The 26,418-nt window shown below is 39.9% G+C and overlaps 2 protein-coding genes across 3 annotated transcripts in view; both read left to right on the forward strand.

Annotated features, from left to right (window-relative positions):
• fer1l4 (fer-1 like family member 4) overlaps positions 1-6,682 on the forward strand; it is a 145,488-nt gene extending 138,806 nt beyond the window's left edge. Inside the window, exons 43-45 of the mRNA XM_028812007.2 lie at positions 3,680-3,996; positions 4,403-4,503; positions 5,946-6,682. Of these exons, the coding sequence (XP_028667840.1) occupies positions 3,680-3,996; positions 4,403-4,503; positions 5,946-6,126 (599 nt within the window). The 3' untranslated portion in view covers positions 6,127-6,682. The remainder of the gene's footprint in view (positions 1-3,679; positions 3,997-4,402; positions 4,504-5,945) is intronic.
• Positions 6,683-9,731: 3,049 nt separating this feature from the next.
• unm_sa1614 (un-named sa1614) overlaps positions 9,732-26,418 on the forward strand; it is a 49,006-nt gene continuing 32,319 nt past the window's right edge. Inside the window, exons 1-5 of one of the 2 annotated variants that reach the window (XM_051932533.1) lie at positions 9,732-10,073; positions 14,568-14,640; positions 23,423-23,568; positions 24,208-24,282; positions 24,855-24,904. In XM_051932533.1, coding sequence (XP_051788493.1) covers positions 9,948-10,073; positions 14,568-14,640; positions 23,423-23,568; positions 24,208-24,282; positions 24,855-24,904 — 470 coding nt within the window. In that variant the 5' untranslated portion in view covers positions 9,732-9,947. The remainder of the gene's footprint in view (positions 10,074-14,567; positions 14,641-23,422; positions 23,569-24,207; positions 24,283-24,854; positions 24,905-26,418) is intronic. The other variant, XM_028812008.2, reaches the window with a different exon arrangement.

Raw genomic sequence — 26,418 nt, forward strand, 5'->3', positions numbered from 1 at the left:
GCTGACTGTGTGGTGATTTGATACTTGGAGAAAGAAAAGGAAGGACAGGAATCAGGGGTTAGTGCATTTGAAAGAGACAGTACTGCTGCAATAAATTATTTCATCGAAGGTTGCGCACAGTGCAGCAAGCATCTTGCGTGAGGCAGGAACAATCACTGGACGAGGCGCCAGCTCGTCACTATCACTGCGCCACCGTGTTCCCATGTTTAATACATGCTTTAATTGATATGATATGAATACTGAAATGATATCAGGTATACATCTCAGTATTTAAATTATTCAGAAAGCTGTAATATCATGAATGTAATGGATTCTGTGTCCTTTCGGAAGAAGAGAAAGCTTGTTTAAGAAGCACGTAGTAATTCACATACATTGAACACATAGAAGAACACATACAAAACAAAACATTTAATATGCTACTTTAGTTATGATGGGATTTGAGAAACTAGTAAATTAAACGATTTTAAGATGAAGTTTATGATGTTCTACTTTAATGACAAAATAAACTACATGATTAAAGTGGAAATTTCAAGATTAAAGTTGACATTTCAACCTTTTTTCCCACTGTGTCCCTATTTTTTTTTTTCTTTTCTCTGTACCCTAATAAGCTTTCATATGACTCTCAGACGGTGGGCTATGACTTGCCTTTTCATGGTAACTCTGATATCTGACAACTTCTTTTTTATTTCGGGCACTGTGCGACTTTGTGAACTTGAACTTTCGAGTTTCTCCGACACTCTATGTCACTCAATCATCTTCCTTTTGTTGTTTGTACCACTGTTTAAACCAACAAATAGCACGTTTTTCCTTGCCTCCACTTGGTATTCGCTGAAATTCTTCTATTTTCCCCTGTGCTTTTGCCATTGCCTTTTCACAGAACGCTGAGCTTAAAGGCTATTTATATTGATTTGCATATTCAAACAGGCGTAGTTCTGGGAGGAGTTAGGGAGTGGCAGCAGGCCCGTGCATGTGCGTTACTTTTCACGCTGACTGGGATTTATGGAGCGGTAGAACGAGGAAGTTGGCGAACGCACAGATTTATGCATCTGGATATTTTTGTGCATACACAAAAATTTCCACACATTTCCGCTTTTGTCCGTATGCCATATTTTAGAGTGAATTCTACACACGGCGTTATGCATGATGCCCCAGGTCTTCACAACACTACTTGATAATTTATTCTATGTGTCTGGGATTCTTTGCGTGAATAAAAACATTTTACCTTTTATGTACAATCTTCCCTTAACAAGTTTCCAACCATGTCTCCATGTTATTATTGAAGTTTATTTTAAAGTAACAACTGTGCTCTCCTGTACTGATTCCTTTCATAATATTAAACACATCAATCATTTCCCCTCTTAATCTCTATTTTCTTAAACTGTAAAGGTTCTATTCCTTCAATCATCCTCAAACTTTATACCTCTTAGTTCTGGTATCTGCCCAGTCACTATCCTCTGGACTTTCTCTGGCTCTGCTATCTCTTTTTCTGTAAAATGGAGACCAAAACTGCACACCGTACTCCAGATGAGGCCTCACTAGTGTATTACATAACTGAAGCATAACCTTCCATATCTTCTGCTTGACACATCATGGTATATAATGTAACAGCCTATAAATTTTCTTGATCACTTCTGTACATTACCTGGAAGTAGACAGATTCCAATTTTTCAAACCTCCCATTGTTTATTCAAATCTAACATTTTTACTTCTTACATGTAATACTTTACATTTACTTACATTAAATTCCATCTGGCTAGAATCTGCCCAAGCTGCAATGCATGCTGTCAAATTTACTCTGTAACAATTTAGCTGATTCTATATTTTCTACCAGTCCACTCAGTTTGGTATAATCTGCAACCTTATCAGCTTACTGATCATATTCTTGTCCAGGATGTTTGTGAATATTAAAAACAGCAGCAGCCCCAGCACTGATCTGTGAGGGACACCACTTTTAACCTAATTCTGAAAAAGTTCACATCACCATTACCCTTTACTTCCTGTGTCTAAGCCAGTTTTGTACCAACCTATAGACTGTGCCCCAAATTCTTACCTTATCAAAAGCCTTCTGAGAATCAAGATAAATGATACCATATACACCTCTCCTATCAAATCCTTTTATTGTTTCCTCATAGAGTTCCAGTATATTAATGTAACACAACCTTTTTCATCTGAACCCATGTTGAGCATTTGCTGATACTCCTGTTCCAGAGGTGTGTCTTCTCCTTAATAATTCCTTCCACTAATTTGCCTGTGATGCATATTAAGCTTACTGTCCTATGCCTACTTGGATCAGTCCATTCACCCTTTTATGCAACTGGATAACACTAGCTTGCCTCCATTCTATTGGAATTTCTGCCCCCTGTGCAGAGATTTTTGAAAAACATGTCCGAATGGTTTATATATATATATATATATATATATATATATATATATATATATATATATATATATATATATATATACTTACTAACTTCCTTAAACAGTCAAGGATTAATGTTTTCTGGTCCTGGTGATTTGTTAGATTTCAATCTATTTAATACAAGCAATATTTCTTTTGCTACAATTTCCAAATCACTATGTACCTTCTGAGTAGCTCCTTCTACTTCAGACTTCTCTATATGTACAGACGTCAATAAAGTGCACATTCAAAGCATTTGTTATTTCACTGTCTGAATATTCTAGCTCATCTTTACCGTTCCTAGTACTCTTCACCTCCTCCATGACTGTTCTTTTACTACTGAAATATTGAAAGAATCTGTTTGGTTCATCTTTTACCTTTTTTTTGCAATATTTCTCTCCAACTGTCTTTTAGCCTACATAATATCTTATTTTACCGTTGCTCTCATACTCTCATGCTGACATATGAGAGTACCAGTCTTATACACCTTGTACAGCTGCTTTATAACTTCCCTTTTCACTTCTTATTTATTCACCTCTGACTTTTCTTTAATTTCTTACTGCTTTTAAATTTTGGGAAGAACTTGCCTTGTATTATATGCCTGAGTGATACAGTAAATAAGGTGGTCTTTGTTGGTGTGCATGTCTTTTGGGTTCTATTCCTGTAGAGTTGATGATGACTTTCATTGTTATCCATTATGGAGTTATATTTTTGACTGGTGAAAGGAATATAAACAATCAGTAAAGAAAAGATGGAAAGCAGAATGTTAAGAATGTCCTGAGAGTAGCCTGTTTTCTTTTTGCCCGTTGGTCTGAAACCCTAGGTGGCACAGCATAATATGGGTGTTTAAATAAATCACTTTATCAAAAGGGGAATTATGGTGGATCTGTAGGTAGTGTTGCTACCTTACAGCTCCAGAGTTCTGGGTTCAAATCCTGGCCTGTTCTCTGTCTGGATGTCCATGTGTGTTTTCAATGGATGCTCCAATTTCCTTTAGAAGACATGGAGGATAAGTTGATTAGAGACTGCACATTAGCCTGCTGTGTGTGAGTGCAGTTATGTGGACTGAGACTGGATCCTGTTCTGTTTACTGGGTGGCTCCATCAACCTGCTATCCTGCATTGGAATGACTAAGTTTAGAAAGTCATTAAACTAACATTTTCATTAGATGTGGTCCTAGATCATATACAACACAGCATGACATCAGCAGTACAACATATGATTTTGCTCTGTACAGCTATGATGCACTTTACTACATTTATGATTCTTTGCATTTTTTAGGCTCTATTGAACTGAAGTTGAATGATATGGTAAGAGCTGCAAAGTCAGCAGGCCAATGCAATGTCAAGATGGCAAAAGACAAAGCTGGGCCTCGGTTTTCAATCTTTAGAAGCAAGAGAATGAAGGGCTGGTGGCCGGTGATCAAACTTAAGACCAAAGAAGAAATTGAGAAGGAGAGGCAAGAAGCTGAAGAGGCAAAGAATAAGAAAAAGAAAAAGAAAAAGAAGGATGACAAGAAAAACAAGAGTCGCAGAAAGAATCTTAAGCCTGAAGATATTCAGTTTATGGACTCCAGCGGAAACACCTTTGTTATGACGGTAAGCCTTTTAATGTACCACATGAGGAAGGCAATACAGAAGCTGTTGCATCTCATCATTTTAGGTCTGTGATATGCCCTTTAAAGACCCCCTTTCATTGAATATGCAGTAAGTACACTTTGCTGCTCTACCAACAACCAACAATTTTCATAATATAAAAAGAATTGTTTCATTTGTAAATTTAAACTGTGGAGAAGAGGGCACTGTCGGTACTACAAAACATTTGAAACTCTAACTACTTGATGAATGGGAATACTGGACAGCAATTAGACTGGAATTCAATTACTTTACATTAATGGTTATACCCAAAGCATTAATTACTAAAAATTCTGCTAGGATATTCAGTATATATGCTGTCTTCTGCACTGAGTTTCAAAATCAATCATCATGTAATATCACATTTCAGGGGAAAATTGAAGCAGAATTTCAGCTTGTCACTCTAGAAGAAGCAGAGAAGAACCCGGTTGGCAAAGCACGGAAGGAACCAGAACCGCTTGACAAACCTGAGTAAGAGTCTAACTATTCAAAGCATTCTCAATTATTTCTATTTGGAGTAGTGTGGAATTTCCCATCTGAATTCCATATTATGGGATGGCTTAGGTTTAATCGGGTTCTGAAAATTAGTTGGTTGGAGAACACTTTCTCTCTGTGTGGAAGATCAGCCTCGACACAGACTCCAGATGTCAAAAAGCACACACGCTTTATTCCTGGGCACAAAACACAACACAATACAGCTCACAGTCCTTTAGACTTCCTTTTCTTCTGCCGCCTCTACTCCTCCCGTCGCAAGCTCCATCTTCTTCCACCCGACTCTGGCTCCCCGAATGGAGTGAGGCGGCCCCTTTTATGGCACACCTGGATGTGCTCCAGGTGCTTCCTAATGATCTTCCGGCAGCACTTCCTCAGGAACCATCTAGGCACCCCCTGGTGGCGGCCACGGACCCCCAAAGGGATGAGCTTCCGTTGACCTGATGGAATCCAGGGAGGCTGTCCTGTTGCGTCAAGGGGAATATATTGCCCCTCTCCCGGTCCTTCCTTGTTCCAGGTGTCCAGATGGGACAAGGTCCCTGATCTGTTAGAGTGTTAGATTGGAAATTCCCCATGCTCTGGCTGAGAATAGTACCTGAAACGTTTCTTTTCAAGATGCAGTATAATCTTAACTAGATGGAGGGATACACATCATCAAGAGGTTTAAGTCCAAGGGGGAAGGTTGTTTAAAAGCTCATTGCAAGTAAAGTTTCTCACCAAATTTCCTTCAAATGCTGGGCTGTTGAATTTTTGAAACCAAGCAATTAGTGTGTCTCTCTTAAGAAACCAAAGAAAATAAACAGAAGGCTACACTTACATGCCTCTGTTAACATTTCCACCACATAGATGTATTTTCTGAACTTACATGTTTCATGACATGGTCATAGGTAGCTGGATTCTATCCTGATAACATTGAGTGCGGGGCAGAAACCAACAGTGGGCAGCATTCTAGTCCATTGCATGATGCACTCCAGCACACTCACACCATGCCAAATTAGAAGCGCTTAATAACCCGTCACACACATTTTTAGGATATGCGGTACACACAAAGATAGCTTGACTTTAATGGAGAAGCTGTGCACACTCCACATAGACAGTGACTGGCTCCCTGCTGCTGTGAGACATTAGCGCCAAGCACTTTGCCATTGTGCCACCCACACCTTAATATGTTGACTTGGCATGGTATTTTTTTTTTGTATTCCTAACCACTTTAACTATGGTGTACTGGACCACTCATTTCTTGAATTGAATTTACTCTAGAGCCGAGGAAAGAATGAACTATACATACAGTTTTCACCTGTATAACTTGGCTTTTTATTCACATTTAGCTCCTTGTGGTTTCAAGTGAAAAGAGTGCTGGGAGATTAATGGGCAGCTTTTTCAAATCATTTCTTCTAACCATTTGTTCTCTTTCCTTTTAGCCGGCCAAAGACTTCTTTCAACTGGTTTGTAAATCCTCTGAAGACCTTTGTATTCCTGATTTGGAAGAAATATAAGAAATACATCATTGCACTAATTATCATTGCAATTCTTGGCCTGTTCCTTGGTCTCATTATCTACACCCTTCCTCAGCAAATCAGTCAGAAGATTATTCAAGGCTGAGCTCCTGTTATCTTCTCCCTGGATGCTGCTCCAACGGTTACTGACTACCTCTTCCTTTTAATTACCGGGTGGAGACATTTTATGCTTGTTACTCAGGTACACTGTGTTTAAATTACAGTCAAGTATCTTCTTGGCTGACATGGACCTTTTCGCATATGGAATTACCTGTAAGATTTCTTCTGTTTCAAGCGGCATCTATTCAAAGGCTCCTCTGTGGCACATTACATTTGCTAGCCATTTCTTGTGGCACTTTGCCCCCTAATGACATCTCTGAACTCCTGTTATTTACATTACTGCCTGCCACTGCATATCCAACTGCTATACAGCCACTGAGTGAAACTTTGATCTGAGAGCCTTGTTTTCTGGAAGCAGCATAATTTAATTGTATGTACAAGAAATGAACAAAAATAAGACACGGGATCAGCATGCAAGGCACATCCTTTATTTCGGAGGCAGAAACATACTTAGCCTGCTTTTAGAATACAATGTGTATACTGTATTTATATTGTATATGTCTGTCTTTCACTTCAGTGCAATAAACCTTTCCTGAAAAGTATTCACCAATGTCAGTGACAATTGCTTTACCGATGGCACAAAATCAATCCATCCCTAATGTAGGTGACTGCTTGACAATAAACTGGCCCTATCACTGGAGCTCATGATGCCTTAAAATGGTGTGTAAGTGGTTTGTGAAATTTATAAAGGTAAGGCTCCAGTTCAACATCGTCCTTCCATGTTCAAATTCATGTTCACATGCAGGCTTTCACCCAAAACTTGCCATACCTTGCTGAAAATCTGGACACACGTTTAAACATCCATGTAAAATGCTCCTCTAGTCCAATGTTTCAGTACATCTTTTAAACGGCTTCATCTCTCTGGAAGAGGAATTGCATTCTAATGTCAATTCTAAGGTTATTGTTAAACTGAACAAGATGATACTAGCTACTGAATCCACAATCCCGTCTCCTCCTAGAATTTCGCCTCTTTGAATATGCAAATCAATATAAATAGCCCTTAAGCTCAGCTTTCTGTGAAAACACAATGGCAAAAGCACGGGGGAAAACAGAAGAATTTCAAGTGGAGCCAAGGAAAAACATACTATTTATTAGTTTAAACAGTGGTATAAACAACAAAAGGAAACTATCCGAGTGATATACAGTAGAGTGTCGGAGAAACTCGAAGGTTCAAGTTCACAAAGTCGCACAGTGCCCGAAATAAAAAAGAAGTGGCCAGATATCAAAGTCGCCGTGAAAAGGTGAGTCGTAGCCCAATGTCTGAGTGTCATATAGGAGCTTATTGAGTGTGTTTAAAGTTCTTGGGATGAAACTGTTTCTGAACTGCGAAGTCCCTAGAGGAAAGATTCTGAAGTGTTTGCTGTATGGTAGAAGTTCAAATAGACTGTGAACATGGCTGAGGCAGCGTGTGCTTGATGCTGTATCCCGATAATTCTCTTTCCGATCAGCTACTGTAGAGCTGTGATTCCACACTCAGATACAGTGGGATAAATACTCTGAGTGGTGCAAGTAGAGTAACAACGCTAAAGCAGCTATGGTATTTGGAATATTTGGCCATTCCGTGGACCATTATATTGTTACAGGTTAATTACAATCAGATGCCTTAAACTAATAAATGGTATGCGGTTAATTTCAGTTTATTTGATAAAGCTGTGTCAGGGATGTGGATCTAAAAAAGAAAGGGAAACTACACTGGAACAAAAGCACTGCTTTGACGCTGGGTGCCACCAGTTTGCAAATCCGAGCGGAGAACTTGTGTATGCCAGGGATTGAGCTGGCGTGAAAATGTGCATGTCTTTACACCAAGTTTAATTTTTATACATCGCGATGTGAGCATAGAAACGGGCATACGCACTGCTTATACATGAGGCCCCAGATCTGACCTTTGGGAGGTGGTAGAACAGGAGATTCGCAGCATAAACATTCAGCTGACAAATCTAGAGAACCTGAGTGATGCAGACACATCAATATGGACCAGAACTTCAAGGGAATGTTTCCAACATCTTGTAGAATGCATGCCATGAATAACTGTGGCTGTCTTGAGAGGCAAATACTTGCATTAATTGAACATAACTTACTAAAAATGACTCTTACTATCGACCACCTTTCCTGAGTAGAGCTGCATTTTCAAGTGAAGGCTGCCTTGAATGTTGGTACCTCTTGCTGACCCAGTACACTTTGTAACATGGTGTTGAAGTGAAGCTGCTATTTTTGCATATCTCTCGGGGATTTCTACATGAGTATTATCAATCTGATCTGGCAACCTCGTGTGTACTCTTCAGAATGATCTATAAACTTTTAGCATTCTTAATAATGAGCTTTTTGTTCTGAGTATCTCACAAACAGGTTACAATACACAAACGAACAAAGAGGGACTGCAGAGAAATAAGAAACAGACCCTTAAGCTGAAAATAATCATTCAACTACAGAGCCATTTGGTTGAACATCCCCTGAAAAGGGCCAAATGATCTTTTTGATGGAGCACTGGAAATCTTTGAGGGTGAATAGTATTAAGCTTCTTAAATCAGGGGACATGATATACTGCACCCAGATTTCTTCAACCTGCATGTTTTGCAATATGATTATGGATGTCACTTTACAACTCATTTCCTTTGCAGCCAAAAGAGGAAATTTTGTAATGTTAAAAAAAAATGTTCAGAGGGTGCTACATTTTGCATCTCTATATATGGCATTTGTGGCTACAGTGCCTTCCGATGGGGACATTAAGAAATTGTTTGTGGTTCTTACTGATCATCTGACCGGAACAAAAGAGTGAGCTGTTAAAAGTAAATGTTTAATGGTTGTGGCCACAAGTGCATTAAAAGAATAAACAAGCAGCAAAAGGGGAAGAGGAAAGGGCAGAGGTGGATGGTTACTCCTTTTACAAGATCACGGTTTGCAATGATGGTCTCAAAACAGTGGACGGGCTTTTGGAAATTTACAACAGTGATAGAAAAGGGGGTCCCTAGAAATTTGATATGTGGAGTATTCAAATAGGAGTTATTAACAAAATCGACTGCAGCAATACTGTTTTGCTGTCAAGTACATGCAAAATGATTATTAAAACTGAAACTGTTCCTTGAGGCAGTATTCCTGTTCTTTTCAATCGATCTTTTGGAAAAAAAAGGTCAACCAAGCACACAAAAATGAATATGAAAAGTAATGGATAAAATGATCAATATTTGTACAGAATAAATTAGATGAAGCATATCATAAAAATACTCTGGCACGGCAAAACTCGTTTAACAGTTACATACCATATAACATATATGCATGTAAATCTGTGTTTCTATTTAAATAAAATAATAGGTCTTACTATATACATTATAGAAATCAATCAGGACATATATTGCTATAGAATTCTATTAATAACGGAAATAATTACCACTCAAACAACGAGAAGACCGTCTTATAATGCGGCTAGATCCCCCCCCCCCCTCTTTCATTGAGGTTTATTGTTAGGTGCTCGGCGCGGACAGAGCGAGATGCGCGCTCTAGCGTACCACGCGCGTACCCGTGGCAAACCTAGAGGCGGTGCGAGGGCAGCGGTCTCCGGCGCTTCTCCGCTCGGCTTCTTCAGTGTGTCGGTGTACGCTGTAGCAGGAGAGAAGACGACGGAGAATGAGGAGAGGGATTCCCTTCCACGCTCCAGGCGCGGCTCCGGCACTTCAGCGCGCCCTTACCCCAGCGCGCACACGAGCAGCGGTTCCTCTTTTTCTGGTGTTTCTGCTTTAATTCAAGGGGGATTCTGCAGCGCCTCTCCAGTTTTCCCCGAGTTTCCGCGGTGCGCGGCTCCATCCCGTGAAAATGCCGGAGCTCATCTCAGTAAGCGACTTCATCGCCGAGGCGCAGGAAGACTACAGCTCCCCGACCACCTCGTCGTTCACAACCAAAATGGCAAGTTGCCGGAACACGGCTAACGGCATCGAGGAGGTACGACCGTCGGGGGCCTGGGGAGGGGTCGGAGGTCAGACGGGGGCACTTCAGTGGAAGCGTCGCCCCGCTTCTGTGTAGCACCGTGTACCCCTTGTGGGCGCATCGGGCAACTAGCATGTATCTTCACAATGGGCACTTAAGAGAGCTGGCCACTTGCATCCCGGCTCCTCGGCTAACCCATTAAGTGAATATTACGGTCTGTCACCGCTGCTTCTCACGCGCCATTGTGTCAACGTCCGGTCATCGCAGCTCTTCATGCACCTGTGCATCCCCTCCAGTATACAGTATTGCAGGGTAGTCATTTGTAGCCTGCCTGGCCCCTGGCACCACTGTGCTGTTTATTGCAGTAGAGAAGGTGCTGATAATTGTCACTCCTCCATGTCATTCTGTTTTGTGTTTGACTCCTCAGGACTCCGTTTTTTGCCTTGCAGCTTAGGCAACCTCGAAGCCACTTGCACCCGTGTTTCATGTAACTCATACAATTGGTCAACGGTACTCTGTCACCAGTTATTACCCATTTCCCTGCACCGTTTCCAGTTCATGTCAAACCAACCACGCTGTATACTTTGCCTTTCATTCTGTCCAGTATTGGACACCTCAGTTCCATAAGTCACTGCCATTCTGATTTCCTATGCACATTAGGTTGGTTCATGTGCTTTCAAACCTTATGTTATCTTTTTGCATCTTATTTGAGAGATTCCCGTTTAACTCCTTAACCTTAATCCTTTTTAGTACACCTCATTATAGCCATATCGAGCAGAGGTCACTTGCATCCTGGATCTTCGGCTAACCTTTTAACTCTGTATGGATTTTAGTGTGTCTTTCGCTAGCCCTTTCACTTTATACTGTCAGCAACTACTTCTCCTTACGCACCATCATATCAGCATGTGGTCACCACAGCTCTTTATGCACCTGCGTGCCTCCAGTGGGGTATATGACAGGGCAACACATTTGTAGCCTGGATCCTGCCACCTCTTTCTTGGTTATTGTAGCAGAGAGGGTTTCAGTAGTCAGTCTGTCATTCCTCCATGTCTTTCTGTCCCGTGTCTGACTCCTGCAGTGAGTTTTTCACCTTGCAGCTTAGGTTGCCTCAAAGCCACTTGCACCTATGTTTCATGTAAGCCATACAATTGGTCACTGGTATTCTGTCACCAATCATAACCCTTTACACTCTAATGTTTCCAGTTCATCTTAACCTGTCCCAGCTATACACTTCACCTTTTATCCTGTCCAGTGTTCTGTCCATTCTTTATGATTAACTATGCTTAGGTTGGTCCATGTTCTTTCCTACCCTTATGTTTATCTTTTTGCATTATATTTGCTAGGTTCCCCTCTTCAGAATAACCTCACTATAGCCATGTTGAGCAGAGATCACTTGTGTGCTGAATCTTCAGCGAACCATCTAACCCTGTACTGATTTTTACATGTACCCTGAGCATGGGAAAGGCGCTATATAAATAAAATGTAATAATATTATTATACCAACAGCTAGCCCTTACATTTCATGCTGTCAGGCACTGTTGCTTCTAACTCACCATTGTGTTAACGTCTGGTCACCACAGGTCCTTATCTACTTTGTGTTCCCTCAAGTATATCACAGGGTACATCATTTGTAGACAGACTGCCTGCCTGACTGTCTGTCTCTCCGTCTCCTGCTCTCTTTTTCTTGCTTATTGTAGCAGAGTGGGTTTCATTAGTCTGTCGTGGCTCTCTGTCTTTCTGGCCCATATTGGACTGTTCAGGTCAGTTTTTTCACCTTGAAGCTTAGGTTGCCTCAAAGCCATTTGCACCTGAATTTCTTTTAACTTATAGAATTGGTCACCAGTACTCTGTCACAAATTGTAGCCCCTTACCTTCCATTGCTTCCAGTTCCAAACAGTTTAATAAGTTTCTGCCTTTCTTTGGTTGGTTCAGGTTCTTTCATATACTTCTGTTCTTTTTGCATCTTATTTGCTAGGCTCCATTATAAGCCATTAACTTTCATCCTTTTTCAGTGCAAAGGCCCTTGTCCTTTTTCCCTGCTAACCCTTGGCCCTTTTTCTCAAGTGTAGTAGGTCTTTGTGTCCTTTCTTGTGTACTGCATCCTGTAAAACATGGCTGTCATATTCGGTCATTCCTTTTACTAGTTACCATTTCTGTATTGCCATAAGCAGGGTATCTTATAGCATGTAACATTGCTCCTTTTTAACCAAGAATAGCTACCCATTAATGTAACCGATAACCTGCAAGAAATTTTGAACACTAGATTTAGAAGCAGGTTATTGTTCCCCAATAAATATTCTACTTCAAATGGATTCTAATGAAAGTTTTTACTATTTAATAAAGAATATGACAAAACACTTATCACCATATTTTAAGAATATACAAATCTGACAAATTAATATAACAGATACAGCAGACTTTCCACTCTCAGAAAGCAAAAAAAAGCAAAGTGTTTACGTTCCACAAAGAATATCCCAGTGTTAGAAGCAAAATGTCCAGTTTGGATGGCTATCTGCTTGAACAGGTTGGCTGACATGTTTCGGGAACTCTTCTCTTCTTTCATCTGCAGTGGCGTGCCTTGGCTGTGAAGAAGTATATACATATTATACATATTAGGTAAATTGCTAACACAAATAGGAGTATGCTTGTTTTCAGTTTCTTTTTAATTAAGGTTCCTCTGTCCTTCCTATTCTTTCTTTTTACTTAATATTGGACAATTTCTGTTACTCCCAATAGGATTTTTCACCTTACCTCCTTTTAGCTTACAATCTTCCCAGTTCTGATCACCAGTTCTAGTTTTGTCCTGCAAGTTGCTTCCTCTCTTTCTGTCCTCCTACCACTTACATGCCATTCTGTCTTCAGTGGGTCATCTCAAGCCTCTCTGTCTCCATTAGGACCTGTTATTTCCTTCTTATCCATTATGGTATTTGCAGGTCATTAAATCCACTAGACAGGTTACTGGTCATTTGCCTGTTGTCTTACCATTTGCCCTCCCTACTGTGCAGGTCAGGTCACCGTGTGTCTAGCTGCACATATACAGTATGTTCTCTCTTACAGTATGTATTGTAAGGGACGCTGACACATGAGTTCTGTCATCACCTTCCCTTCTGTATTTTCCTTTACAGGTCACTGTTCTCTGCTACTCCATAGTTGGCTTAATTTCTAAATGTGTTGAGCAACAATGTTGTAATCAAAACTGTTTACTTCTTCTTTGTCTTTTAGTTGCTCCCGTTAGGGGTCACCACAGCGGTTCATCTGATTCCATATTTTCCTGTCCTCTGGATCTTGTTCTGTAACATCTTATCACCTGCATGTCCTCCTCTTAGGCCTTCCTCTTCTCTTCTTGCCTGGCAGCTCTGTCCTTGGCATCCTTCCCCCAATATAACAAGCATCTCTCCTCTGCACACGTCCAAAACAAACTCACACGTCCAAACTAAGTTCAAAATATTTCCTCAGAATTCATAAATAACCCTTGGCAACTCAATCCATACAGCTCATGGCCTGATTTCCTAAAAGGTTAATTTCAGAATCACTCTTTGAACTTTAACATTTCTGAAAAGTTTTGAAATTGAGATGTGTTTGATATTCGTAACATAGATACCCTTTGATAGTGGAGTGGAGAGTATAACCTTTGCAATATTATTCCATTTTAAATCAATTAAAGCTCAATTGTTGTGGGTACAAGAGCTCAGCTTTCAGTTTTGCCTTCCCAGCTCTTCCTCATTTTGTTTGAAATAGGTGCTTTAGAGTCTCTGTCTGTTATAAGAGGTGGCTTGGCCTCAGAGAAGCAGTTTCTCATTGAGCACATTGGCTTTTGTTTTCTTCCTGTCTGTTATAAATGTTTAACTTTAAAAGAGAATAATTTGCAACATTTTATTCTACTTAAAGACTACCATTACGTGTTGCGTTTTTGCCAGAAATGACCACCCTGTGATGTTGGTTATTCCACTGTTACCTCCCCTACTTAGTGTCTAGCCCCACCCACTCATGTCCTCTCAGCATCCTCCCAGTTCTGATCTCCACAGAGTGGCCAGTTTCCAGTCACTGTTGATGGATTATTGTTTCCTAAGCTCTTGTCTGTTGTAATTCCTTTTTTTGTCTCCTGTATGTCTCATCTATTTCCCCTTCAAAGTGGTCAGTATTTAAGCAAGAAAGAAGTCCTGATAAGAGAAGCAATCAATGTTTCTATGGAAACAACAACCTGAGATTAGAATGGAAACTGATTTTGTTTTTTTTTTCATGTCTGCTACCACCTTTAACTCTGGAACTGCTGTAACTGGGAATTCTGAGTAAGATTCCAAGGTTCTCACCTGCATTTGATGAGAATCATGCAGCTGTGGTATGGAAGATAGAAGAGGTGTATAGAGTCCTGTCTGAAGTGTCCTAGGAGTGTCTGGAGGGAGATATTTGTTGGAGGCGGTGATCAGAATTTGAAGAATAGCACATCTGTAATATGTATTTAAAAGTCCAGTCATCTTTAACTTATCTTGCTACCTCTTTCCGTTTCAGGCGCTAGATCTTGATAGAGTAGTTCTGCAAAAAATGAAGAAGGCGGCCAAAGCTCAGTATGCCTCAGGTCAAGGTAAGTGCTCACAATCTCACTTGTGTGCATGTTATACCAAAGTCATCTATTTGTCTGAAACAGAAATGATTGAACATTTGTCTTTTGGTGCACATGTGGGTTTATTTCTTTTTTTTCTGTGCATTTAATCTTACCAGGGCTAGAATGTATAGACCATTATGGAGAGTGTAGATGCAAAGAAATGGGAAAAATATTGGTGTGCTGATGGTTTAGCAAGAGCTAATTTCAACCTCTGTTTTCAGAGGGGCAGCTGTATTACATGGTGCTGAATTTACTCATTGACTGATTTTTAAACAGAACTCCAGAATTTGTAAAATAATTATTTGAATATTTTTAGCATAGCACAGTGGTTCAATGTTTAGCATTAGTTTCTCACAGTTCCAGAGTTCTGGCTTTGGATTTCATTGTAGACACTGTGAGATATTAAGTCCTTCTCATGTTTCTTTGGGTTTTTGTTACCTTTGTAACTCTCATCTTGGAGAAGATGGACCAAATGCCTTTTCTAACACTAGCATTCTTCTTACTGTGTACGCCAGAAAAATCTGATCTGATGCCTGTGTTGCTTACATCACATGATCTGGACGTGGCCTGATTATTCACATACATTTACAGTTTACATGAACTGTTTACCCTGGGCATGGTTTGTAATGTAGTAAAGTTGGGAGCATGTGCCGATAGCATGTTGCCGTACCCAGCACATGACAAACCACCTGGACTGTGACCTGAGTGCAGAGGGTGACACCTCAGTACCACACTGGAACAATATGATGTTTTTTATGGTGGTCGGAGTGCCAATCCAACCACCAATCCCCAAATTTTCCCTGTAAGTTAGAGGATCAGCTTGCAGGGCGGGATGCAGATTAACATCACGTTAGATGGATGATTACTTTATTCTAACCCCAGGTCACAGCATAGAGTTGTGAAGGAGAAAGAGTGTGTAAGGACTGCATATTGTTTGGGGGTGTGATTGGAAAACATAGCAAAGTGTTGGATATATTGAAGAGAGAGAGTAAGTACTGTATGTGCTGCATACACGGAGGAGGTGGAAGGGTTAATGGAAGAATACTTAAGGGGAACAGTAAACCACACACTTTTTTTAAGCAGGGGAACAGTGATGGTAATGCCGGGTTTGGTGTACTTATCTAAGAAAAATTGGTAGACAGTGGTGGAGATGAAAAAGGTGGGTGAGTGTATTTATAGCTGTTAAGGTGACTGTTGATGGCAATGCAATCATGGGTACCTGGAACAGGTCAGGTTGGGGAGCATGCACTGGTGCAGCATGTTGTTGCACCCACAACACAGCTTGGGAACCTGGTTGGCATCCCCCCAGGCAGACACGTGGTCCAGTCCCGCCCCCAGGTGTTACGTGGGTGTCCCCTTGGCCTGGTCCAGCTGCTCGGGTCCTTAACAATCGGGTTCCTGTGAGTGGGATCAAACTCGGGGAATTGTGCCTATGCCTAAGATGTCACTAAAGGCCTGAATCTTGGTTTTTATCCAGAGCAATCACAAGCCCAGACACTCAGACTCCTAGCTAAGTCTCTCGAGGGTCCCGATCAGAACCTTCATGGACTCCTCGAGACTCTTCAAGATCAGTGTATCTTTCTTCACCAACAGATGCCCCATAGCCACTGGACACCATGACCCTGCCCAACATCCAGTCCATGCAAACATTAAACAGAGCAGGAGCAAGAGCACACCATGATGAACCCCAGAATCAACTGGGAAAAATGCAGAGGTTCTGCCTTCACTTAGCACAGCACTCACAGTACCAGTGTACAGGCCACCCATGACATCCAGCAACTTTGGGGGGGATCCTGTGAAGTCTCAGGATCTCCCACAAGGCAGCTTGGTCAACTGATTCAAACACTTTACAAAAGTCAGCAAAGGCTGCAAAGAAACTATGCCGATATTCGCATTTGCATTCCATGAGAACCCTTTGTGCCTCGATGTGGCCGATGGTAGACTTCTTAGGCGTAAAACCAGACTGCTCCAATCGCTGGTAGATGAGCAAGTGATCATGGATCCCATTGAGGATGACCCTAGCAAGGACCTTACCCGGCACTGAGAGCAGTGTTATCCCCCCATAGTTGCCCCAATCCAGGCGATCACCCTTCCCTTTCCAGATAGGAAAGACAAAGTCCTATTTTCCAGTGAGTTGGGATGACGCTCGTCTCCCAAATGGAAGCAAAAATTGCTTGCAATGTCAGGAGGACAGCCTTACCACCCTGGAGAAGTTCACCCTGGATAACATGGATCCCTGCAGCCTTCCCTACCTTCAGCTGGTTCACCACTTGTGCAATCTCAGTGAGATTAGTTGGTTCACACCTAATTGGAGGATCAGCCTCAAGAACTGTGGACCCAGAGATGTTCAGCATCCTAGCCAGAAGATCAGCTTTAAACAGCTGTTCAAAGTAGCCAGCCCAGCAGGTCACAATTACAGGGTCATCTGTAAGGACCGTTCCATCACCCAACCTGACTGCGACTCTCCGAGGAACAGATTCGGATGCGAGTAATGTTTCGATTACTCTGTAAGCAGGACATGGGTCACTAGACCATAGATGGTGTGTCACTTGTTCACAGATTTATCTAACAAATGCCTCCTTATCTGCCCTCAGAACCCTCACAGCCGTCCTTCTCAGTTCCTGGTACAGAATGGAGTTGCCATCAAGCTGTGTGCTGCGACTCCTCTTGATGATATCCAAGGTGCTGTGCGAGATGAAACCCATCCTTCTGGGAAGATAGGCAACACCAACACAGCCCTTAGCAACTTTAAGGGCCTTGTCAAAGAAGGTCTCACACATCACATCCTCACACAAACTTCATGCAAACATATTTGAAAAAGCCTGATCTTGGAGTCTGGGCAGGTACAGCCTCTTTCTCGTAGTAGGTGGTAACCAACTAGATGTAAGCTGGATCTTCAGAGTGGCAACAACAAGTCTGTGATTAGAATTCACAAACTGGGGACTTCTGTAGACCCCGCAGTTCTGAAGGTGCCTCCAGCGTCAACCTATGAGGATGTGATCAGTCTCCTTCACTGCATCACCATTATTGGAGTACCAAGTCCAACGATGTGGCTCTGGGTGCTTGAACCAGGATCCAGTGATCCGCAGCCCCTGACCTTTTGCAAAGTCAATGAACTTGAAGCCAGTTTCAACATGGTTGCTAGCCCCGTGGGGACCGACACAATCCTCATAGCCCTGTCAGTGCTAGTAGTCACATTGAAGTCACCAATGATCAGAGGAGTGCCATCTCACGGGCACCCATCAACTACTGAGTGAAGTTGCAAATAAGATGCCTCCCCTCACTGACACATCACTCCCTGTGATTGTAGCATACACTGAGACAACAGATAAGGACCCAGAGAAAGCCTTAATCCTAGTCTCATAATACGCTTGTTGAAAGTAGCGACCTCAGACACCATAGGAAGGAGCTGATTCGCCACAGGAACAGCTACTCCGAGTATGACAATCATCAGAATAACCAGACCAACAAAAGGTGTATCCACCTACAGAAATGGTTTTGACTTTTCTGGGGATGAGACTGCCGAGAGCTTTTCCCCATCCAATTCATAATTTGAGCAGCCTTCCTATGGGCACTTGCCGCAAAGCTACTCCCGTGGATAGCAGAAAAGAGTCCTGTGTTCTTTTTCGGAGCTGCATGAAGTTTTTACAGTGGCTGGAGTGCCAATCCTGCCACCAACTCCAGTGATTTCCCAGCAAGTTAGAGGACCGCTTGCTGGGCCGGATGCAACTACATGGGAAAGTTTCTGAATGTAGAGAATACATTCAGAAGTTAACTTCCTCAAGTTAAATGCAGCATGATTGCATATGAAGGGGGGATTCTTGAAGATTGGAAAAGAAATGTACTTCTTGCCATATACAAAGGAAAAGAGTGATCCACTGAACTGTGGGTCAAACTGAACAATCAAGCTTATGGAGCAGGTAATGATGATTGTTGAGATAGTGATTGAGAAAGAAAATTGCGACAAAATCTTGCAAAATGCAGCTTGGTTTCATTCCTCAAAACAGAATAACAAATGTCATCTTTGCTATACAGAAAAAGCATCAGGTAACAGAAAACAAGCTGCATTATGCATTTGTAGATCTGGGGGGTATTTTTCGTACGTGGATTACTTGTTTAGCCGGATGTAATTGTTGACGATTTGGCCTGATCCTGGATCTGTCGGTTTTTCGAAACTCTTGGTGGACGTGTCGTCATAGCAACACATCCTAATCCTCAAACCTGCTCGGAGCAGGTTTGTTCTATGTAAACAAGGATTAGTTTACACACGTAATCAGTGACGGTTCATGGAAGTCATCCAGTCATGGCTTCGCCGTTCATGAATGAGTGACCAATTGATATTGGTGCGCAAATTATACGCAGGGAATTTCATATAGAGAGGGTTTTGCGCGATCGGCGAGATCCTTTATTGCTCCTGGAAGAAATTCTTTTCGAAAGATACCGCTTTAGCCGAGGGTGAATATTGTACCTCAAAGATTTATTAGCACCTTATATTCGAAGTCAAACTAAGCGAAGTCGGGCTCTCACAACCACACAGACAGTATGCATTGCTTTGAGGTTTTTTACAAGCGGCACTTTTTTATATACTGTAGGCGATGCGGAAAATCTAACTAAAAGTGCAGTTTGCCAGGCAGTTCATAAAGTCTGTTTGGCTCTGAAAGATTTCCTTCGGGTTTTCATAGTGTTTCCTGGACACCTGTGTGTGCAGACAATAAAAGAGGCGTTTCATGCCATTGCAGGTAGGTAATACACAGGCTAAAACACCCACAGTTCCATGAAGAATCTCAATCAGCCTAACATTCTCATTACCCAGGATTTCCAAATGTGATTGGGGCACATGGGACTGATCAGAGTGGAGTTTGATCAAACATTATTTGGAAAATGTACCTCTCCTACTGATGAATAATTAGACACAGTGTCTTCATCAAATATTTGACCTTCGTCAATATCTCGTTGGTCAGACACAGGTTCAAGGGATATGACTTTCCCTGCAACTGACCCAACAAAAAAGAGGGCTATATGGAACATACCTATGGCACACATGGAGGACAAATGACCATCCTTTACCTGAAATGAAGAGACCACTGCATCCTGCCACTGGTTCTGAGGAGGAGTTTCCCCCTGGAATGCCCTTAGAAACAGGGCGATGGGCATTTTGCTGGAGAGCCAACTCTTCTGCAGGGGTTAGGTCTGGACCGCGTGGACCTCCAGCTGTTTTTTGCTTGTCTGCCTTTTTATTGGCTTTAAAATTAATGTTTTTTATATTATATATGATTATTTATGTCAACAATTCTTTAAATAGTTATATACCAATATTTACCAGTTTGAAGTATATTCTTGTACTTCACTTTAGCCTGTTCCCATGTTCTCTTTGTGTTCACGTTTGATCTGGAATTATGACAAATAATTAATCTGACACATAGGAAATGAAACGCTGCATTCAGTAAGTACAATGCACACTACTTAGCGTTTAATTTGTCGGCCACTTTTTGCCAGCCGTCTGTTCTGGTCTAGGCTGCTTTTGCAGCGTTACCCCTTGTGCATATTAAATCTTGAAATTCTTCATGTCCTTCGAATAAAAGGTCTTGCGCCATGTGTGTGGGGAAAAAAAAATGAGCCCGTTCTTTCGTCATTTTGTTACAGCTTATCAAAGACTTGCTGATCGTGTTTTCTAGACTCAATATATATGGGCTTTTTACTCAGCGCGGGCGCGCGCATTCATCTCGTATGATTAGATCCAGCTCGACTAATCTAATACATGCGTTTGAAAAACCGACCTATCCCGGATGAGTGTCACCGGCATTAACTTATCCAAGATGAGGCACCTGATCTCAGATGATTTAAGCGACTTACGAAAAATACCCCCCTGGAGAAGGCGTTTGACTGGGTGCTGTCAGAGTTGATGAGGTGGGCATTGAGAAAGTTAGTTGTGGATGAATAATTATTGTCTAGTGTAATGTCAGTGCATATAAAGAAGCATGAATGATGGTGTGGACCGCAAATGGCAATAGTGAAAGTTTTGAGATGAAAGTCGGGCTACACCAGGAATTCAGTCTGTTGCTTTTTGTTACATTTATGAAGATAGAGAAGTGTGTGAAGGATTGTCATGTGAGCTAATATACAGTATGCCAATGATATAATAGTGTCAAAAAGTGAAGAATATTTGAAGGAGAAAAAACAGAAATGGAAGGCTAGTTTAGGAGCGAAGGGCCTCAAGGTAAAAGCGGGACAGACCAAAGTGATGCCTAGTGATAAACGGACAAGAGATATAGAGAAGAGGGGCGAAGGGCCATGTGGCATGGTTGGTAGATAGGTTGAAGTACATGACTTGTTGGGAATTGTTGCATAAAAGATGTAGTGGTATGAAAGGTTGTCTGGAGGCAGCAAGTGTGACCTTTTTGTAGAAAGTATGTGAGGGAGTACAGAATGCAGGTATTCTGAGTTTAAAATTATATATTGTCAATTGAGTTCTTTTGGGGAAAGTAGGGAACTTCCACTATTTAATGTAGTTGACATGCGAAGGAGGTGAGACTCGGAGGGATGTTGAATAAAAAGATATGATTCCCAATAATGGAGAGAACAGAGGAGAAAAGTTTGGGGGCTGCCCACTAACATGGGCAAGCACAGAAAATGTCCTTTAAACCGATGATGAAGATGAAACTGAACCAGTTTGTGAGTGGGCTCTGTAGTGGTATCTCTTTACTGTGCAAATGTAGGTTTGGTCCCAATATATGTGCTTGGATCAAACTGTATTCTAGCTCAGAAGGCTCTGTTTGTGTGATGTTTAGCGAGAGCCATTTCTTCAATTCACTTTCACAGTACTTTTTCAGTGAGAATTATTAGTATTAACATCAACATCCTTCTATAACTCTTATTTCTTTTTAAGTATATCCTTAAGTACTGTGTATTGACAAACCTTTATTTTGCTTGTTTTTGTTAGAATTGGATTTAAATTTGTTAATTTAGAATGTAAAATGTCTGAACATTAAAAATGTAGTTTTGCAGATATCTAAAGCAAAGGAATACATGACATTGCCTTAATTTTAATTTTATAACTTGGTCATGAATATCCATACTTTGTGTCTCTGGAAGGAATCGGAAGGCAATGAATGTGCACCCACTTGGTAAGCCCTTAAGGAGAAAGTTTTTCCATCTTTTCAGCCATTAACAACCATCAACAAGTTTCTAGCAATCTGGTAGGGTATAATTCATTTGAACTTTGAAACCAACGTTGGGACCAGCTTAGATGCTATTCTTAGCTGTTCCAGTGGATGATAGTCATATATTTCAGCCTTCTTGACAATATGTATGCATCCTTTGAGCAATTCAGCTTAAAATATAATCTTCCTGTGAAACACTACTTTTTCTAGGTGCAAGGTCAAAAGAAACATGCCAAACCTCCTGAATTTATTTATCAAAAACTTTGTATGATTTTGTAGTAATTAGTAATAATGGAGATGTTGAAATTGTTTTCAGGCTCTTTCTGCTAACCACTTGGTGCATACCACTAGATAATCTTTAGCAATAATCGGGAAAGGAGCCTCAGACAAGGAATTCAGCTATTCTTTTACAACATACCTTTGCCTTTACTTTGTGCAAAACACGGCTTTATTCACCTTAAAATCGTACAATGCACACACCTAGCAAAATTAGAAGTATCTAAAATCTAACAGAAACAGGATCTGAGCACATAAAGTTTTGTTATATTCTGCATTACTATGCTTGCATGTTGACTTATGCAAATCAATCATCAGGAAAAACCCTAATCCATCCACTGTAATTCAGTTGAAGAGTGTTCTCATCTATTACCTAAAACTAGGGAAAAAAAAAAAACATTTTCTTATAAGGAACAGTGTAAGGTTTCTTCATTGTTTGGCAAAAAATCATTAATACTGCTCTAAAATATGCTCGATAGGCTTCTGTCTCTGCTCCACTTCTTCTTTTAATGGTTTATAATACATATGGAAATATCATACCAGTTAGAAGAGCTCTAATTATGAGATAAGAGATGGATATTGAGTGTTAATTATGACTTAATTTAATCTTAAATATTAATACATGAAATATTGTACGTATTGTATTGTGGACTAAACTGTGTTTTTGTAACTGAAATGTAATGTACCTTTTACAATACTACTACTATTTTGCTCTAAGTTTAATCATACCAAAAAAAAAAAGAAATCTTGAGAAATTGAGGCACAAGTGCTAGTAATAACACAGAACATATGTGTTTGCTTACCATTGTTCCAGACTATTTTACAGAAGTTATTTTAAAAAGTGATAATTTCAGTGTGGAAATTAAGGATGATTATAAGTGGTAGTTTCATTGATGATATTGAATTTGTTGGCATTTTGGGTAGTTAAGATTACAGAAGTTTTTGACCCAAGAGAAAGGCAGTGATTATGTGAAGTAATTCAACTTACTGTTAGTCCTTCCTGAGAAGTAATGTTTTCAGCAATGCTGATTTCAATAAAACAATGATTCTGTGGAAACAGTCCTTTCATTGCATTTTATTTTTACTTGATCAGTGATTTGAATAGTAATGATGTCATTCAAAATGCTGTATTCAGGTTGAGTTTGTATGGGATTAATTTTCACTAACCGTGCAGATTACAGTCAAGGACAGTAAGTGAACATCACTTTAAATTTTTGAAACCTGTACCTAATTCAAGTTAATATATGTGAGTATCAGTTTAGGAAATGATCAATTGTCTGCTGTTATTTTTAACAGAACTGTTTTTTTGTTTTTTTTTAACTTAGATCACATTTCCCATCTGGAAAACTACATTGCCTCAATGGAGAGGCTTGCACAGAATTTTAGAAATAATGGAGAATATGAACTTGCAACTGCCTTTAACAAGTTTGCAGAATTTTCCAAGGAGCCTCTGACACCAATGAAGAATCTGGTAAGACATCAACTTATGTGAATGGCTCTAGTTTAGAGGTAAAATAATTTACTGAAAAGGTTAGCATTTGGATAAAAGCAGCAATGACATATGGATAAGTAGAAAAGATGCACAGTTCACAGCTGTGTTTTTACAGTATGATAGGCCATCACTTTCAGCTATTGTTACTAGGATTTTTTTTCTTAGTTTGTTGTAAGAGTTTTCTTGTTATTGCTTTTTGTTCAAAATTGTGAGCATTGCCATTGGTTTTTATGTATATTTCTAAGCAGCCCTTGCACGTTTCTTTGTATGCAGTGTATGGCAGATAGCGTGGGTTCAGTTCTTTGATTAGAAGTCAATTTGATGGTTACAAGCAAGACAATTTCACTTTAGGGTGGCATATGTATCAATCTCATGCCCCAGAATATTATTATTGTGTGGAAAAAACAAGGCCTCCAGAAGTTAAGCAAAGCATTAATGTACTGCTGTAGAATGATAATCTTCACGGAATATGTTGTGTCGTTGTCAACCCACACTCCCACACCATGATATAACCAGAATGTGGAAGTGCCACTGTGGCTGCTGATAACCAGCTCACACTGCATACTTATGTGCTGCATAGCTGAATACTGAACCCCAAACTGTCATTTCTGTTTTCAGTTGCAGAGTCTCTTTCACAACATAAACTTCTTTCTGGATTCCCTAGTAAAAGGTGACTTAAAGGACGTCAAAGGGGTAAGGAGTATCTAAACCAGTCATCTTGGCAGATAGCAGGCAGAACCAAATGTCCTTAGTGATAATTAATCATGCCTCAAAGTACATTGCATGAAATTTGTCGAAGGTGGTTCACTGTGTAGGTGTATCGTTGGCATACAAAGAGATTAAGTGTTAAAAAATAGGGAAAAAATAATGAATTCAGTTTAACACATGCACACATCCCTCACATATATATTTTCACATACATGAAGTTGCATATAGAGAATGTACACAAGTGATTACTTCCATATATGTAATGATTTATACTGAGTCTTAGTTTCTTTTATTTGAGATTCCTACCTACAAACGTACTCCAATAACTAACAACACTGCAGAAATGTAAAGTTTTTTTGTCACATTTATTAAAAAAAAATGTGTCTTTTTCTTAATTTTGTTCTGATAGTTAATACTAATAGTGTAATACTAATAGCTCATTATGCATCACACTTCTTGTAAACTGTAATTTTGTTTGATACATGCAGTGCAAAATCAGGATCTCCAAATAACCTTTATTGTTGTATTCTAATGGTTACATTTTCCTGCTTCTCTAGGATCTTAAGAAGCCCTTTGATAAAGCCTGGAAAGATTATGAAAATAAATTGTAAGTGTGTATTGGATCCCTTTGAGTTTGACTAAACTGTTGTCATTGTAACTGACTGGAATTTGAAGAAATATGTGGATAGATGTGGAGAAGCAACATGACAGTTTAAGTCAGGCATGATTGAAACACATTTCTCATTTATCTGTTTGGGATGGGATTAATGTCCTAGTATGGTCATGCTTAGTCTTGCTGATTTTTAACACTTGGATGGTTTTGTGATTCTGAGTTACCACACCTTGTCGGTGGAGTTGCATCATTTTTTTATTGGGACTTCAGTTTCATTGTACAGTTGAAAGATAATTCTTAGATTAATTGGCAACTGAGGGTTGATAAATTAACATCCAAATTTAGGTGGGCTCTTGCATTTTACATCTTGCTCTTTAGATATCCTGCAAGTTATTTTCAATTAGAAAAACAGATAAAACAAATATTTTGACTTATTGTCATCAACCCTTTCTAACACCCCTAACCCCCAACCATAGATGCAAGGACAAAGCTGTCAAACATTAGAGAAAAACTGCATTGTAGCCTGACTTTAAAGCAAGTTCATTGTGGCACATACAGTAAAAGTTTGCACATTGCCATCAGAGTAAAAAAAAAAATCTGGTTCACAAAAACAGGAAATACACAAAACTCTTCTGTTAGAGTTGTTGGCCGTTTATCTATCTTTATGTAACTAAACATAGAGAAAGAAATTGCCAAATAACTAGCTGAGTAATACAGAATATCATGTGATGGTAAACAAAAACAAGGAACAGTCCCAATCCCATTGTTCATGTTTTGTATAATAATAATGCTATTAAAGATGTAGAAAACACATTAAGTTTTTCTTTCTCTTTGTAATTATTTATAAAAATAACATTTTTGTTTCTTCTGTTACTAACCTGAAGATTCTTTAGAACTCTGCCTAAAATCTTACTTTAATAAAATAATCTTGCTGTGCTGTTTGGATTATTATTATTCTTTTGCATTTTGCCCGTTTTCAGTTTTTGAATACAATAATTTTTCTGTCTATTATTGTGAATTTCCCCTTGGGATTAATAAAGTCTGTCTGTCTATCTATAATTGTAAATATATGTAAACTATTGTTTATGAAAGTGTAAAAATGTTCAGCATATATGCAGCATCTAAAGACATTTAAACACATTACAGTGAATGTAGTAGTTTTGTTTTAAAAAGAGAGACCAAAGTTGTGTATTTCTTAAAACCTCCTTGCCCCCTTTTACCACTCATGCTAATCTTAAAGTTTACATTCCATCTTGGCATTGATTTCTTGCCTTGTCATGACATGGTGCCGCTGGTATGAAGAAGCTTGATATTCATTTATCTCAAGATAGCATCAATTCTAGGTGAAGGCATTTTTGCATTTTGTATGACCAATATTTCTCAATGAAGATGTCTTAGATTTTGAGCTCTTCATTTGGCTGTCCAGCCATCTTTATTCCATGGAATAATAAAAATGCCTTTTTGTAACACAAACTGACAGCTATTGTTCTTCAGTTGTTATTCCTCAT

This window comes from Erpetoichthys calabaricus, chromosome 10, assembly GCF_900747795.2.
Source record: "Erpetoichthys calabaricus chromosome 10, fErpCal1.3, whole genome shotgun sequence".
Lineage (NCBI taxonomy): Eukaryota > Metazoa > Chordata > Cladistia > Polypteriformes > Polypteridae > Erpetoichthys > Erpetoichthys calabaricus.